The sequence below is a fragment of the Ciconia boyciana genome, chromosome 4 (assembly GCF_034638445.1).
Source record: "Ciconia boyciana chromosome 4, ASM3463844v1, whole genome shotgun sequence".
NCBI classification, from domain to species: domain Eukaryota; kingdom Metazoa; phylum Chordata; class Aves; order Ciconiiformes; family Ciconiidae; genus Ciconia; species Ciconia boyciana.
In genome coordinates, this window is record NC_132937.1 from 80938446 (window position 1) to 80955538 (window position 17093).

At 37.2% G+C, this 17093-nt stretch overlaps 1 protein-coding gene across 2 annotated transcripts in view; it reads left to right on the forward strand.

Moving 5' to 3' along the window:
• KCNN2 (potassium calcium-activated channel subfamily N member 2) overlaps window positions 1–15500 on the forward strand; it is a 76673-nt gene extending 61173 nt beyond the window's left edge. For both annotated transcript variants that reach the window (XM_072859146.1, XM_072859147.1), the window contains 4 exons: window positions 5448–5558; window positions 8148–8275; window positions 12978–13047; window positions 14953–15500. In XM_072859146.1, coding sequence (XP_072715247.1) covers window positions 5448–5558; window positions 8148–8275; window positions 12978–13047; window positions 14953–15240 — 597 coding nt within the window. In that variant the 3' untranslated portion in view covers window positions 15241–15500. The remainder of the gene's footprint in view (window positions 1–5447; window positions 5559–8147; window positions 8276–12977; window positions 13048–14952) is intronic.
• Window positions 15501–17093: the final 1593 nt, after the last annotated feature.

A 17093-nucleotide genomic window follows, 5' to 3' on the forward strand; every position in this document is an offset into this window, starting at 1 on the left:
GTAGTAAGTAATATCCTAAAAAGGAAGGGGAGGAATTTGAAAGAAAACTATATATTAGATTTGTATGTGTTTCCAGGGAGCTTTTCCTAAGTCAAGAGACGATGCAAAGGATTTTGTCTGAAAGGGCTTATTAGAGCTCAAATCTATTGCTTCCATACTGATGAGATGGAAGAGCTTGGAGTCATAAAATATTGCAACTGAGGGCAAATGTTCTATATGTGATGCCGTAGAGAAGGGATTAGACGGACACAGAGCAGAGTAACATGGTAAAAATGACAGGCAAAGAAAATAACCGTTGCAGCAATTCCTGATACAGCTAAGAAAGAAATAATTTGCTTTGTTAAAGCAGATGAAGCTTGCAGTAATTCAGAACTAAGTGCCAAGAGAAGAGGCTGTGCAGACAGATAAGGAAAGTTGCAGTTTATGATGCCTAAGGGTGAAGTGAAAGTTAACACCAAGTAATAGTTATTTTGTTCTGAAAGGTGTGTTTAAGCATTTTGTTCAGTGGTTAATTTTAAAGTATAACTTAAAATACAATTAATTTCACCTTTCTTCTCCTGCTGTTTTGAGATAACATGGGCTTGATGTTAAAAAGCCAATGCCTGTTGACATTTTATTTTTTCCCTCAACTTAGTCCATTCTTCCATTCATTTTTCCAGGGAACATCAGTCATCATTTAGGCTTGTGTAACTGAGAAAATAATTAGCCTACTAGCGTTTAACAAGTACCTAAGTATATATGTGAGTCAAATACCCACATACACTTATTTCTATCAGGGCAACTTACTTTGGATTGTAGGCATCAAAGAGGGTACCAAAGGAGGGCTTTCATGGACTGTTGCTTACCTGCATGAGCATTTGAACTTAAGGCATCGTTCTTTGTCCTGAACAGGAGCAGCATGTTTAGAATTAAAGAGATGAAGAATGTCCTAAACTTGTTTGCAGATACATCAAAATGTTTTCATACAGGACAGCAGCTAAACAGCTTGACAGTCAAGGCAAGTTCTGTCCAGTGTAAATGGCTGTGAACCTTATGCTTCAAGATTGTACTGCTCACAAATGCAAGTTTTACATCACCATCAGAGATTTGTTGTCACTGTGCAGTCTAGTGTTTGTTCCTTTGCCCAGCTGAAAGACTGAGGATGTGTCATATGTTTGTTTTCAGACTTCTTGCTTTTACTGAAGACTAATACGCACCATTTCATATCAAGCAAGAAATACTGTACATTCAGGATGAGGTTCACGTGCTTCATCTCCAGATCCTTGCAAATAGAAAATAGGCATTGCTCAGCTCATCGGCGGAGTCGTGGTCTTGTTGTTTTAGTGAAGCCCGTTTTTAAATCTGTGATCTTTAAGGGCTTCTCCTGGTTTAGTAGATAAGTTTGTTCAGCCTGTACATGTTTTCTGGAAAATAGAAAAATTCAGGTAGATCAGATTTTAAAACTGGTGGTTGCTGGCAAACCCTTGATCATAGAGTACTTGAAAGAAATCAAATTAATGCATGGTTAATTCTGTTGTTACCTGTTTCCATTAAATGGAGCAAATGAGCAATATAGTCAAATTTTAACTTTGGCTTGCCCATGTTGCTTACACTGTATGTGGGGTAATAATTTGTGTCCAGGTTTTTTAACAGTTGTGTCTAAATTGTCAACACAGCTTCTAACTGTTTAATGCTTAATTTCATGTGAGCACATACAAAACTTTTCTGCATACAAAAAGAATTCTGCAATTTTGAGAAACAGTGAAAGCTGAATTGTCTGTTTTTCAAATTTGCCTGAAATCACTGAAAATCTGAATAGTCAGCATGGCATGAATTGATTAAATTTTTTGGGCATTTTTTCCCTTTCTTGTGAAATAGTCTTAAGTAAGTCAGACCTTTTAGTTCTGTTGTACATAGTTATGAACATTTAGTAGCTAGCACAAACTGATGCTTTTTAATTCTTTGGAATCTGACACTTGCTTTTTCATCTTTTACTTTAGCCATGCCTTGAATGGACTGTTCAATGGGGTAGAAGTTGGTGGCTTTCAGATATATATAACACTAGCTAAAGTTGCAGTGGACTGATGAGGGAACATTATGAATATTCATTCTTTCATTCTCTTTCTCCTCAAATTTTGACATACTGGAAGTCCTAAGTGCCCTTAAAATCAGGCTGCTTACCAAGCCAAAATACACTACAATAACTCTGTAAAGCAAGAGGCGGACAGGGGACTGACTGAGGAGTGCAAATTCCAAATAGAATTAATTACCTTGTAATCCAAGGTAATTTGTAATTACCTTGTAATTACCTTGTATTTACCAAGTATCAAGCCTTGATACTTGAAAATATATACATTCCTGCCTTTTTCATTTCCTTTGTATGATATATAATTCCCCTGAAAGTTAAGCAAAAGCTTGAAGCAGTGATTTAGTTTATTATTTACTTCAAAACAGTATAAAAAGAATTATGTTGGAAATTATAAAATGCAGTAATCAAATATAAGACTTTTTAGAATCTTATTCTCAAAAGAGCCCTTCTTGCAGTTGAAATAATTATCATGGTGCTTTTATTTAGCCTAAGTCATTTTAATAGAAAAGTGGCTGCTGCATTATATAGTATTGATATAAGAAAAAAACCTGAACATATGAGCATGAATTCATGGAATTCATATTACTGATTTTCAAGTGAATCAGGATATTAAAAAACATGGCAAGTATGATGCTTACAATGCTACCATTTTAAAGTAACTGTATTACCTCTATTTAATTTCTGCAGTTTGGAATAATTTTCACTTTATTCGTGTATTTAAGGATGCTGACATCTTTAGGGGAGCCACATAATAGTGCAGAGCACTGTAACATAAAATATTAATTAGCATCATGTACTTTAAGTGGAATTTCAGTCTTATTTCTGTAAGCTGTTAGTTGTTTAAAGAATTAGTGTAATTTGTTTTCTTTCAAGGTACTGCAAAACATAAACATGCAGATAATATAATACTTCCTTCTTTTGCAGAAATGCTAAAAGAGCTCATTTTGATATCCTGAGATCCCATCATATCCCACAAAGCCAAGAGGGGTAACCTGAATCTAGAATACCTTGCCGTTGCAGTAAGCTGTTCTGGAGATAAGGAAGATAGCAGTGCATGTACACCATAGAGGAGGTTGTCATAGCTTGCTGGTGACTATATTCTGCTGCTGCAGGCAGTGTCTTTCATGTGAGATATAACGCTACTTTTTTAACAGCGTTTGGCCCTTATAACTGCTATGCCACTCTGAAAAAGCATGAGAGGTAATTGCAAACGCTGGAGTAATTTCAACTCAAACCAAATTCCTTTTGTCTGTCACCATTCGTCTAGCTGGTTTTTGGGGGGCTGGGAAGGGGGATTAATATTTCTCTCCCCTGGTAGCTTGGCATAAACAGCTGTTTTGTGCCACTTTGCCAGTGGTGTCTGTATTAATAATCTCATTCCGTTTTAGAATTCTTGTTGTAAGCAGGCAGAACTCTAGTTCTGTCGTTACATCAACATCTGGCCCCAGTTATCCTGACACACTGGGCCAAAAGATGTCTGCTTTTCTCTTCATGTTCTTGCTATTGTATGGGGTAATTTATTTATTTATTTGCCCATAGAGAAGTCTTCTGTATATTAGCACTTCCCTTCTGCCCTCCTTCGCGGGAAGGAGACCAAAGGAGAGCTGTCTATTTTCTGGGGAGGTAGATCATATGGTAGAGCATCTCCTGCCTAGTCCTCTTCTCAGAAGGCTCGGTGCATTTCCGAAGTGCTCAGCCTTAAGCTGCATTGGCTGTCTTCTTCCTTTTTAACTCTTAGTGAGATCTGGAGAAGCAAGGAACTTACAGCCCCATTTTGACTCATCTCATGGAGAGAGCAAGACTTCAAGTAAATTACCATGAACTTCTATTGACACGGTTGGAAAACAGAGGGAGAGGGAACAGCAAAGCTAGAAAGCTTAGTACTGAGGACAGGAGAGAAGCAGGAAATGCAGCAAAATTATAAGGGACTCATTCAAGGGAATGTCGAGAGCTGTTGGGCATAGAAGCTTTGATAGGTGAGAACTAATTGCAGAGAATTAGGTGTTTGTGAGGGAGCAGATGGATTTCTTGGGACAATCTACCAGGGGAATGGAGAATTAATTAATTGGAGACTTACACAAAATTCATTGGGTGCCTCAGTAAATAAGCAGAGAAAGCACATTCATTTTTTTGAGGACACTATGTGAATAAGGGTTTCCAATTAGTTCATTTATGTTGCAGTCTCTATGTGTTTATTAATGGAATTTGTATTTTGGAAGCTAGATTCAGAGATTTCTTCTGGATTTTCTGGAGAGAGTAAGGCAGTTATAGAGGTCGGGAATGGAGAGAGAGTAAATTAATGTGAGGAATACAGAGAGAGTGGAAGAAAGCTCTGCGAATGAAAATGTGGTAAGCTTCAATGTGCAACAAGAGATTGCTTTATACTGGCGAGTAACCGACACAGGTGCAGTAACTACTAGATTGGGGTGAACCTGCAAGTTAAACACAGCCTTGTATATTTAATGTGATTTTTTGTACCTTTTTAAAAAGAACCTGTAAGGATCTGTTTTAAAAAAAAAGACTAAGGCAGCAGAATTTATTAATAGTGTAAAGTCAATAATACCTCTAGATGTGTCTCATTACCTGGCTCATTTTAGCCTCCTTTCCTTTCCCCCCCAAAAAAAACCCCATGTAAATGTGATGCTGATAAAGGCACTGTCATTTCAAAGGGACAGGCACCTACTGGCTTTGGCCTGTTGTGAACGTGCGTGTCCGTGTATATACATACACACAGCACAAATTAGAAAATTCATATTTTCTCCATCCACGTTTTGAAGAAATAGTCTTGTGTATGTGTGCTATTTTAAATGGTAATAAGATAAGCAGAAATACTATAGGAAAAGATAATTGAAGGACTCAGAGAACAACAAGGAAGTATACTAAAGTGATTAAATACTAAATTTGTGATTATTTTTAGGCCCTACAGAAAATTCTAAGAAACTTTAGGGTTTTTGTATGCTAAATACTAATCTTATCTTACTTCCTCTTTAGCGATTGCTGTAACCTTGAGACAATTGTTAAGAACAGGGTATTCTGCATTTGTTTACTAATATTCTGGGTTTTAAAAGTTGTTTTGATCACCCCCTTTGTTTATGCACTAGAAATGGGATGTGTTGAAATTTTCAACCCCTGCAGGAAAAAAAGCAGAACTTTTAAGTGATGCTGCTCACTAATTATTTTGATGCCTTGACAATTTACCAGCCTGTAATTACTGACTTTTCCTATTACTCTGTACTGAAATAGCTGTAGCATGTTCACTGTATTTACCAGGGATGAATCACCTGATGCCTGCCATACTTCTACAGCAAAGGAGAAGCTTCCACTAAAACTCTGCAAAACGCAGTAGTAACATCTTGGGGGTTTGTTTTATTGTTTTCAGGGTGCTGGGTGCACTGCACTGGTGGTAGCTGTGGTGGCAAGGAAGTTAGAACTTACCAAAGCTGAAAAACATGTGCATAATTTCATGATGGACACCCAGCTAACTAAAAGAGTAAGTCATACTTTATATTCACAACTGAAAAGGAAATGTGCGTTAATTTATTTCTGCATTTGTTTTAAGTGGTCTCCTGCTCTGTTCTCCTACTGAACTTTTTCACGGGTATGATTTTGCAAGGAGGAGGAATTGAATGCCTTGAGCCTTTCTCTGAATTGAGGGCAACTGTGAGTTCTCATCAGATTTTGAGGATTTTAATATTTTTCTATAGAGAGTCCTTGCAGCTGGGAGATAATTGCTATAACCAACAGTTAAATGCTGTGAAACTAAAGACTATTATATTAAACTAAAAAACTTTAATGCAGCATATGAGAAAAATATACAAATTTTTTGTAGCTAAAATAGGTAAAATGACTGATGTATACAAGAATTTCAAGCTATGAAGGACGTTCTTAAGAAAAAGACATATTCATAGTTTGTGAGTGAGACAGGCTTTCCAATTGCTTCATGTACTCAACACAGGGTTCACTTAGCAGCACACGGAACTGAAGTGCCTTGAAAGATGTTTGTCGATAATATTTTTAGAAGAGATTATTTTAAAACCACCTCCAGAAATCATTAGCATTCATTAAAAAAAAAAAAATTCCTTATGAAATATAATTTCATTTACAGTATCATCTTGAAAAATGAAAGAATGCAGCAAACCAGGCAATAGAAGTCTTTTATTGAAATAAAACAGGTCAGTGTTGAGGGAACAAGAAAATGAGTAGGAGCTACATAGTCCTCTCAACTTGTTTAATCTTTGTTATTGAGAAGAGCCAATACAGAGAGGAAGGTCCTTACACTCCCAACAGGAACTCAGGAGTTCAACAACAGGAACTCCTGAGTTGATCAACAACAGGAACACAACAGGAGCTTGTCCTTACTGATGGGTGGACAGGGGTGTCGATGCCTGAGCTGGAAACCACGGCTCTGCTCCGGGTGGGAAGGAGGTTGGCTGCCTCAGCGCAGCTCCATGCAGCGGTGCCGTGCTGCGCTGCCACAGGTCCTCTGCTGCAGAGCGCCATGTCATGTCTCTACACGCTGTGCTGCCAGGACACGTCGGGACACCGCTCTGGTTGTGCTGGCTCCCTCGTTTCTGTGCTGGTGACCACTAACAGCCTGTCTCTCCCCTAAGCAGTCACTGTGGGGAAGGACTAAGGATGAGTGGGAAGGCAGTTCTTAGATAGGTATAAAGGTTGTCTGACTTGAGGTGCCTGTCTGAGCTTGTTGATTTACACTCCTATTATAGTCAGTTACGGTCGTCTTGATACTAGACCACAGACAACAATGTGTCCCTTCCTAGCACAGTCACTTCTCTAGTGTAATCTGACAGCTGAGCTCAAAATGTCTTTCAGGAGGGAAAAAGATTTTGTAAAGATTAGCCAGATTTTGAGTCTGGTGTTCATTTGTGCCTTTTAAAGCTCATTTTATTCAGCGATCCTTCATATAAGTCTAAATATCAGCCTAATCTGTATCCAAGTGGTGCTTTGGTAGCTTCAAACTCATGAAACTCAAAAGCACATGAAAAGCAACCAACCAAACAAATCTGAGAAGCACATCAGGTCACAAATCGGTTACACAGATACTAGAGAGGTTTCCTCACAGCCTGAAGATAGCCATACCTTGTTGAAATGGAAGGACTAGGTAGAGATTGTGAGGAAGTCTCTAAAATGTCATTGTACTTCCACTGAAGTCAGGACCAAGGTTCTCCAACGCTTCTACAGGTACAAGGTGAGGACCGCTTGCTGGAAAGAGCTACTGCCTGGCATTCCTGCAATGCCTTTACCTAGACATTGACTTAGCTCTGACGCTGCCGTGACTGACATCATATAAAGTTAGAGGGAGAGAAAATAAAGATGAATAATGAGGACAGTTTTCCTTTGCAAGTACAGTAGTCATTCTGTCATTAATCAACATTGCATTAAAATTCTTTGTCTGTTGTTTTCAAGCATTCTTGAAAATTTTGGAGGGCCTAAGAAGGAACTGTAGGTACTCTTACCTTTAACATTTTATGGAAAGCCTCATTTAAAAAAAAATTTCAAAGCACTTACAAAATAGAATACTGGCCACATTAATTAACAAGATATTTTTTCGTCTTCTCAGAGAATGGTAAAAAGAAACAAGAATAAAAATGTAAAGAAAAGAAGAAAAAAAGTATGTTCAAACAGCTCTGGAAATTTAAAAGACTGTGAAATTGCTAAGAGAATTAAGAGGTACTAACCATAGAACAAGAAAGAGAGAAATGTTATGATCCTATTAAATACATTTAGTTAATTACCATACAGATAATGCATTAGTATTTCCTCACTGTAATTTATATTGCCATAAACACCAAATGGTGCTAACTCTTTAAAGAGGGACAAATTATTCCCCAATGCAAAGAGAGCTGGTCCCAATATCACGTTTATAAGTAACACAGAAATTGCTCAGCAGTCCAGTTGGTCCAGTTATTGCTTTCTGCTCTCAGTGCTGCAGCTTCTTGGTGTACCCACTTCCCACAGTTAGGCAGAGTCTTAAGTGCTTTAGAAAGAGTTTATACCAGAAAAGAGAAAACATGACGTAATGCTACTTTTGTCAGCCTGGTGTTTTTCTTTTATTAAACAGGTGAAAAATGCAGCGGCCAATGTACTCAGGGAAACATGGTTAATTTATAAAAACACAAAGCTGGTTAAAAAGATAGACCATGCAAAAGTAAGGAAACATCAACGCAAGTTCTTGCAAGCTATTCATCAGTAAGTACTATTTTGCTTTGATTTTCCTCTCCAGGTGTTTTCTCTCTTGGTTTCCCTTTCCCTCATAATCACTCTTAGTCCCCCTGTCCCATCCTGCCCTCTCCCTTCTCTCCCCTGCCACTCTCTCTCTCCCCTTCATAGAACATTGCTCTTGAGGCTGATTTTTCTCTAAGAGTAACACAAAGATAAGGTTTTACTGTATTACCTGTTTGCCTGTATTTTTTTACTGTATTTTACTGTATTACCTGTTTACAAAAAACTTAAAAAGTATGCTGGTTGCATATGTCCAATATAGGGTAAATCAAACTTGTTTATATTTTTTTTAGAAGTTTCCCACACTTCTTGAATTGTCTAAGACTTTTTGTCTTTTGCCACTGAGACTATCCTTTGTTGTTACATATTTGCTTACAGGTAGTAAGATACAAGCTACAATAGACTGAAGAAAATGAAAAAAGTTCCATTTGTAGTAGATGTTTTAATAATTTGAAATCAGAATGATGCGATAGAAGAGAGCCTATGACTATGTATGTAGTGTTTAATGAAAAGAATATGCATCAAGCATCATTGTACAGCCCAACAGCAATTAGTTGCCTCTCTCCACCATATATGCTCAGTGCATAAAATCAAATGTTGGTGTGTCAGCTATGACCCCTGACATCCATTCTAGAAAACGGGAGTATATGCCAACAGTCATTGTGTGACCTTTCAGCACCTCTGGCATGATTCAGATGAGTTCTTCCCCTCTACTGAAATCTTAAGGGGTAGAAAACAAGCCTGAGAACTGTAACCAGTGGTAGGATTAAGCTGAATTATGATATTGCCAGACTATAAGTAATTATGTAAAATTCGTAATACTTATTTGTCATAAAGCACATCAAAACCAGCAGAACTGCACAAAGATTTAGTTCTTCCTTGGACTACATGGGAGAAAAAAAGAGACTTTTGTGCCTGGGAACCACAGATTCTTCTTGAGGAATGGTCAGGACCCATGCCACCATTTGTCTTGCTGTATTCAATAGCAAGACAAATCCAGCTTGAGGCAGCCATTTGTACAGACTATGCAATTAGTTTCCATGAGATACTGGGGAGATGTAGATAAATTAAGTAAGTTTAATTTCAAACTGATGTTTTGATAACTTTTGAGTGTGGGTCTGTGTCTGAGCCAACCTGTGACGAGATGTGACGGAAGCATCCATCATGAAAAGAACACCTATGTGTCATCATGCAGGAAAGACAGGAAGGAAAGGCCAGGTTATTATATTTCCTATTAGTAAATTTAGGCTAACAGTCATTGTTTCTCTGTTTCATAGTAATGTTTTAAAGCAATGGGTAGCTAAGATTAAAGTGTGAAGTATTCTATAAACCTTGATTACTATATTATATTTAGCAAACTTTCAGTATTAAATGTTACTGTGCTATTGAAGAAATCCTTGAAGGAATAAAAAGACTAAAAAAGTCGAGGCATTTTTATGTGGATATAAAAAGTATATTTTCCCAGTTTGATCATCCTGGTTAGCTTAAAGGATTGGGAGGCAGAGGGGAGTAGCAGGGGTTCTGGGATAGAGGATGGCATGTCCTGTGCGTCCTTTGCTGGACTTGAATCCTCAATTACAAAGGTTATTCCCTAACATTTTAACTTTGCTATTTATTTTGTCTGTGTGTGTGTGTGTGTCTGTGTGTGTGTGCACACTTTAGAGAAGAATCTAAAAAGCACAGCAGGCTTGATCTGCAGCTTTATATATCATTCAAGCCCAGAAGAGCTTCACAGGATGTAAAGTGTTGTTCTGCATCTGCCTTAAAAATTCATTAATCAGGTGGGGTAAAGAAGGTAGAAGGTGGCAGCAGTAATTTTTTCCTAGCTGTGCCAGCCAAACTTTGAACACCTGTGTTAATAATGCATTTCCCTCTGTCCTTTAGTGCTTTGCATCCCATTCCCAAAATTGTTGTATTTAAGCAAAAAAAAAAAAAAAAGGATCATTTTCTCAATATGCTGAAGAATGTGCCATGGCTGAAAACATTGCTCTAGCAGTTTGCTTTCTTCCAGCTGTAGCAGAGTAGATGGGTGCAAATTATTTTTTCTCCCTTTGCGTCTTTGAACTTTTCTTAAGTGACTCATGGTAGTATATGGCTCTTTTCCATCTTTCTGGATTCTTAGGTTTTTATTGGTCCCCCTCCTTCACCTTTCCAACCATTTCACCGGAGACAGAAATAAAAGGAGTGAAGTTTCAGGGCCAGTTTTATACAAGAAACAGAGCAGATCATGATAAGAGTCTGTCTGAAACTCACGGTCACAGCTCTAAAACTGCCTACAGCTGGTCTGGGTCTTTTTTGCTTCTCGTGCAACTAAATAACATGAAGGTGAAATCATCACTCTAAATGATACTATTAAAAGGCATTTTATGTATTGTATGAATAAGAAAACCTACAGATGATAGTTAATGGGAAGGTTTGAAGCTATTGCAGGTTCCTTCATGATGAATGCGAGTGAGTTAGACTCCACCTCAGGCAGTTACTGATTGAAAGAAGTAGCAACTCCCCAGGACTTCCCACCTGCTGAATTGAGCCCATTGTGCTCATTTGGTTGTTTCAGTATATTTTACAGTTTGTTTTCTTTTGTTTTGTCTTTTTATTTCAACAAAATGAAAATAGAGCTCGGAAGTAAGTTGTATAAGCTGTTCCTTTCTAAATTTGCAGAATTTACCACTGTCTGCATGCAAAAAATAGAGTCTTTATTTGTGAACTTCAGTGGTCTGATTGCTGCCATGGAAACGCGATCCAGAATCATGATCTTTTGCTGTGATAAGTGAAGTTCATAAAATCAAGATGTTTCATTTTTTCTCGTAATGAATTTAGGAACAAAAGTCTGACAGTTTTCTTTAAATCCGGCTGCTGCAGCTAAAGACTTGCCATTACCTAGAGATACATTGTTACAGTCTGTGATAGGTATTGGGTTGGTTACCCTGAGGAATTATCATGCTGGTTTCAGTTGGTACTTGTACTGCTACAATAACAATGGATGTCTTGGAATTTTAAAATTAAAATACTAACTGGCAAACAGATGAGTCAATGAATCTTAAAAAAAGCAGAAAACACATATTCTGCAAATTATTTGAGAGATGCTCACCAAAACTCTAAGGTTATCATTCTCCAGTCAAATCATTACATGCTTACCTTTGAGTAATTATTCTGTTCTGAGACGGTAATGATATAACTCCATACCTTGGAGACTCCTCCATGTTTTTTGCTTTAGAATAGCTCCAGCTCATAGCCTCTGAAAGCACCATTCCTACAGTGTGCATTTATGTTGTGCTCTGAAGGAAGCCTCCAGGGGCAGAAGAGTGTATGACATTTCAGTAACAAGCTGCTGGAATGTCAATTTTATGGGAACAATTGATTTCTACCTTAACAGAGTTATTTCCATGTGTTTTATATTTCACTCCTCACAACTTATTTTCTCATGGCGGTTAGCCTAGATATGAAAAGAAATGCTTGGTAACTAAAGATATGAACAGAAACTTCCTGATTTTGGAATATCTCCGAGAAGGCTTTCTTTAAACTAGCTTTCTAAGTAACACCATCACCGAGAAATAGGCAGAGTATGCATTAGCAACCCACTTGCCACAAAATGCTGCCAAATTTATTTTCATTTGACAGCTAACCAAATGGTTAGCTTGGTTGGCCCTTGGCATACTAGTTGGCTGCATGGTATCTTATCACACATTGTTCATAAATTGATATGTTGTTTTTGAAAAATGCTATTTCCTGCTTAGAACAGCCACTAGAAAAGTCATTGAAAGTCCAAGTATTTTTCATTTGGGAAATGTTGAACAAATGACTCTTACTTAAGGGAGAAATTGCTTATTTGTGAAAAGCACATCTACAAACCACTCCTCTAGTAGTTAATCTGAAAAACATGGACTTTGTTTCAGGGAACACATAAGGAAGGTCATGTATATATCTTTCAAAGAATGTGCATAACTACTAATAATGCAGATAGGTAGACATCAAAGAGAAAAATATACTTCTGCTGCTTCTTTCATAGTTTTTCAATGCTGTAATTTAAATAGCTCATTGAAAAGGAATGTCTAATGTAAGTTTAAAATAATCATATTTAGATTCACAAATTATGTAAGAAAATAAAATGTATTGGCAAGTATGTTGGTTATTTAGCTGCTGGTCAGATGGAAGTTCTGTTTAAAGTAATGAGAAACTCACTTATCACTGTATTTCCATCAGGTTCAAACACCTGCTAACCCAATCCATTTCCGACAGAACAGGGCTAATACCTGTATCTAGTCATGTAGGCATGGGAAGATTCTTATTGCTACAACATTAATGACAAAAAACAGTTGTTCTATGTTTCTTCCTATATCTACTTGTCACGATACTGAGGCTTTGAGGAATGTTTTGGCTTTCTTTCATATAGTCTGGATAAATTGTTATCTCCCTTTTTGAACTCAACTTTGACCATGGCAAATGGTATTCTCAAGGACATCACATTTCCTTGCTGTTTCCTTTTTTGCGGTGTTGAAGAAGCATGCTTCTCATTGTAGCAGGCACATGACCAGTTCTGACTTTACACAAAGTACTCAAGGCATTGTCCATGCAGTTATTTGCTCTTGTAAGTTTTGTGCATGCTTTTTAGAAATCCTACTACAACCACATGCACAAAAAAATCTGACTTAAAATTTCCACTTTTTAGATTAAGAAGTGTAAAAATGGAACAAAGGAAACTGAATGATCAAGCCAACACTTTGGTGGACCTGGCAAAGGTTAGTAGGCAATTACTGTTGTTTTAACATTCGTCCTTTGAAAATGAAGAGTTTGGAAGTGAAAATGTTATGCATTATACATGCAAATATTGTTAACAAGTTTGTTATTTGTAGAAAATGAAAATATGTGTGTGTTTTGTGGTAACACCTACTGAATGAACCATCTTGTTTATGGCTCTGACCAAAGTTTGAATGCACCGTATTTTTTTTCTTTTGTACATTTGAAAAAGATTTCATAATTGAGAGGCTGATCCTGAGAGCTCCTGAAGTGACTGCAGTGGTCATGGTAAATGCTGAACTGTGAGTGGGCTGTAGTAGTGTAGTGCTGCATAGTAAAAAGATTTCCTGTCCGGTGATAGTGACTGTGCCATGAGGGACTATAGTACACAGGCTCTCACACAGACTGGAATAAGAGGTTCTGGTTTTCTATTCCTGTTGTCTTACGCAGCAGTGACTTTGGACAAGTAAATTTAGGTCTGCATTTGTTTAAGTTTTTATAATGAGTAATAGCTGCCTACTTTGCCAATATGTCATAAGGTTTTATTAATCTTTTTTAAGCCATTTGAGATGAGGTAGAAGCTATTCAGTTGCAAACTGCTTGTCTATTGTTGCTGGGATTTTTCATTAATATAAAATAATAACTAGAGACTTAGAGGGCTGAGCTGATAGCATGCTAGGTTTCACATTAGACCTCAGTATTTAATAGTTACTTTGATCTTAATTTGAGGATAAGTTAGAGGCATTAATGGGCTTTTCCTAAGGGTTTCTTGTACACCTCTTCAAGTACCTCAAAACCCTCCTCAATTTAAAGTGCATCAAAGCAAAGATTAAATTATTCAGTGCTCATTCCCCTTTTGCTTTAGAGAACCATCTGACAACTTTGGTTGTTGAAAATACATTTCAGTCTAATGCTTCTGGCAACTGATAAGGACTTTTCAGATACTATTTAATGTAGACTACTTTGCTTTCAAGGGTTATGCTAGCATCTTGAAATAGGGGGCAGAAAAATGGGTTCTCGACACTCATCTGATACTGAAGTGCTTTACACTTCAGGCAGTCAGTCATTCAATTAATTTTCATTCCCTTTGGATAGTTTATAAACTTCAACCAATTTGTCCACTGAATTCCATCCAGTGTTGACTCTAGGTTAAGTCTAATCTGAAGTCTCAGTCTATCAGAGGGAGAAATTCAGTCATTATTTTTAACCAGTTCCAAGTCTCTATGAAATAACAGATTTCAGATTACATTTTTACTGACCACTACGGCATTTTAAAGTACACCCTATAAGCTTGCTGTAACCAAACACTGTTTTGTAGAGGGTAGATAGATTGGGGAACGCAAAAGTAGAGAACCATGCAATTGAGTTTTTACTCCTTGCACTACATTTCAAAAACAATCCACCCGACTACTCTTACTACAGCCAGCTCAAGAAAACCTGGTCAGTTTAAGGAGAATGCGAATGAAAAACAACATTTGTGTTTTGCTTAGAAGAATGAGAATGCTTAAAACCAGAGGAAATACAGAAGAGTCAAGGATGGATCATGGCTTTGGAGCCTTCGGTCTCCTGGTGGCTTACACAACTGACTGTTCACAAAGCTTAGCATGGTGCATTTCTAAGCACCTCAACTTCCAAAAAAGGTCTGGTCTTTTGTCTAATTCATTTAGACCTTGACATCTAAAGTGCTACTCAAAATACATTAAATTTATGCTCAACAAATTTAGTAGAAAGTTTATTCTGAATCTACAAGTAAAATTATTTCACCAGACTAGATATTGTTATAATATTCATATCCTTCTTTTTTTTGTGACGTGCAAAAGAATTTACAAACCCTTGTAGAGTTGTGCTGCTTGTTACAATATTCGTAAGGTCTCTCTAAACCTTTGTTTACATCCTTCTACTTTCAGACTCAAAACATCATGTATGACATGATTTCTGACTTAAATGAAAGAAGCGAAGATTTTGAGAAGAGAATTGTTACTCTGGAATCTAAACTGGAAACTTTAATTGGCAGCATTCAAGCTCTCCCTGGACTGATTAGCCAGACAATCAGCCAGCAACAGAGGGATTTCCTCGAGGCTCAGATACAAAATTATGATAAACATGTGGCCTACAGTGCTGAACGATCACGATCTTTGTCAAGAAGAAGGAGATCATCCTCCACAGCACCACCAACCTCATCAGAGAGTAGCTAGAAGAGAATAAGTTAACCACAAAATAAAGACTTTTTGCCATCATATGGTCAATATTTTAGCTTTTATTGTAAAGCCCTATGGTTCTAACCAGTGTTATCTGGGTTCTGATGTCAGAATCCTGGAAACCTGAACAGGTTTTAGGCCAAAACAAGTGAAAAACTCTTCTTTTTTTCCCCCCTCCTCCTCTCAGATGCACAGTGAATGCACCTATTATTGCTATATTAGATTGTTCCTCCTGTAATTTCACTAACTTTTTATTCATGCACTTCAAACAAACTTTACTACTACAGTATATAATATAATAAAAAGGTTAATTTCTGCACATAGTTGCTTGGTTACTTGGACTTAACAACTAAAAAAAAAAGCGCACAATCAAAAGGCCTAATTATAAACTGTTAAGAAACAAAATTGAAGCTTAATAATTATCTCTTAGTATGAAAACTAATTCTCTAAACTTTGCTTGCAGTGGAGGGGGAAAAAAATCAATATTTATCTAACAGTGTGCTGTATATGTATAGTCATTTTAAAAGGTCACTGACAGCTTCGATTTCTGAAGTGATTAATTAAAAATATAGTTTATCTTAGAAAATAAGTTATGAAGTATGCTATGGGTTTTTTAAATCTTCTTAGGGCTTTTGTTTAACATGCATTTGTACACACACACATAGATAATATATATACATATATACTTATGTATATAAAATTATTTATGCAATGCCCATGGCAAAGATCTTTTAAACTGACTATTTGTAAAGCTACTGGCATGCAAAAAGCACAGGTAAAGTCCTGTTCATTTATTCAGAGTCTCGTAATTATGCCAGGTAAGTATGTCCAGACAGAAGCATCACTTTCAAGCTGGAAGTCTCCCATTAATGCTATCTGGGTTTTGAAAGTGTTAGGTTGCTACTTTCTACACTCCCATTTTGTGTTTAATGTTTCTGGAGTGAATGACTGACACACAGCTTTATAGTATACACAATTGCGTGATGGCAGCACAGTGTTCTGTATACGTTACGTTTGGGTAATCCCCACGGTTTCTGCTATGCAGTCAAGCTTAGCAAGACACTTTTAGCAGTATTTCCAAAAAGCGTTGTAAAAAAACCCTGCTGTAGACTGGAGTTACAGCAGTGGGGTATCTGTGGTACTTTACTTTCATGCACAAATAATAAGGTCTCCTGCTTTCTTAAAAAAACCCACAAAGCATAGTATACACTTCTATGAAAAAGTTCTGGCTGACTTTTCTCCTGGTTTATATTGCAGAGTAGCTGAACTAGGCAAGCTTAAATGCTCAGCACATGTAACCTGCATTCACGATTCCTAATTATAAACAGGAAATTATTTTACTTTATGAAATATTTTATAGTACTTGCTACTTATGAAATATACCTGTCCTGTGTCATCCCCCCCAATTTACAGACAAGGGTGACACTAGAGCTAAATATAACAAGTAGGGATGGCTGGCTGTTTCTGAGGAATACTACGTCTGCCTAGAAGTAACTTAACATGCACACTGAAGGAAATGCCGATTGCTCCATGAGACATTGTGAGTTCTGGTCAGTAGCAGGGCAGATAGTAATGCAGAAAGTCATGAGCCGTGTGGGACAAGGCAGAAGAACTATTCACCCCAGCACCTGAAACTCCCCAAACCAAATGTATAATCTGAAAAACAGCAGGCGCTTTAGGCCTATTTAAAATAAAGGGTCTGCCTTTTTTGGGGATACAAAATATATAGCTGATGAATATAAGTTACATCCAGAGGCATTGCTTGTTTATGAAAAGGTCAAGAGTTTCTCCAACACTTTTTATGTCCTTGAGAAAGATGATGACTTTGCAGTATTTTTCCCCCTAGATGA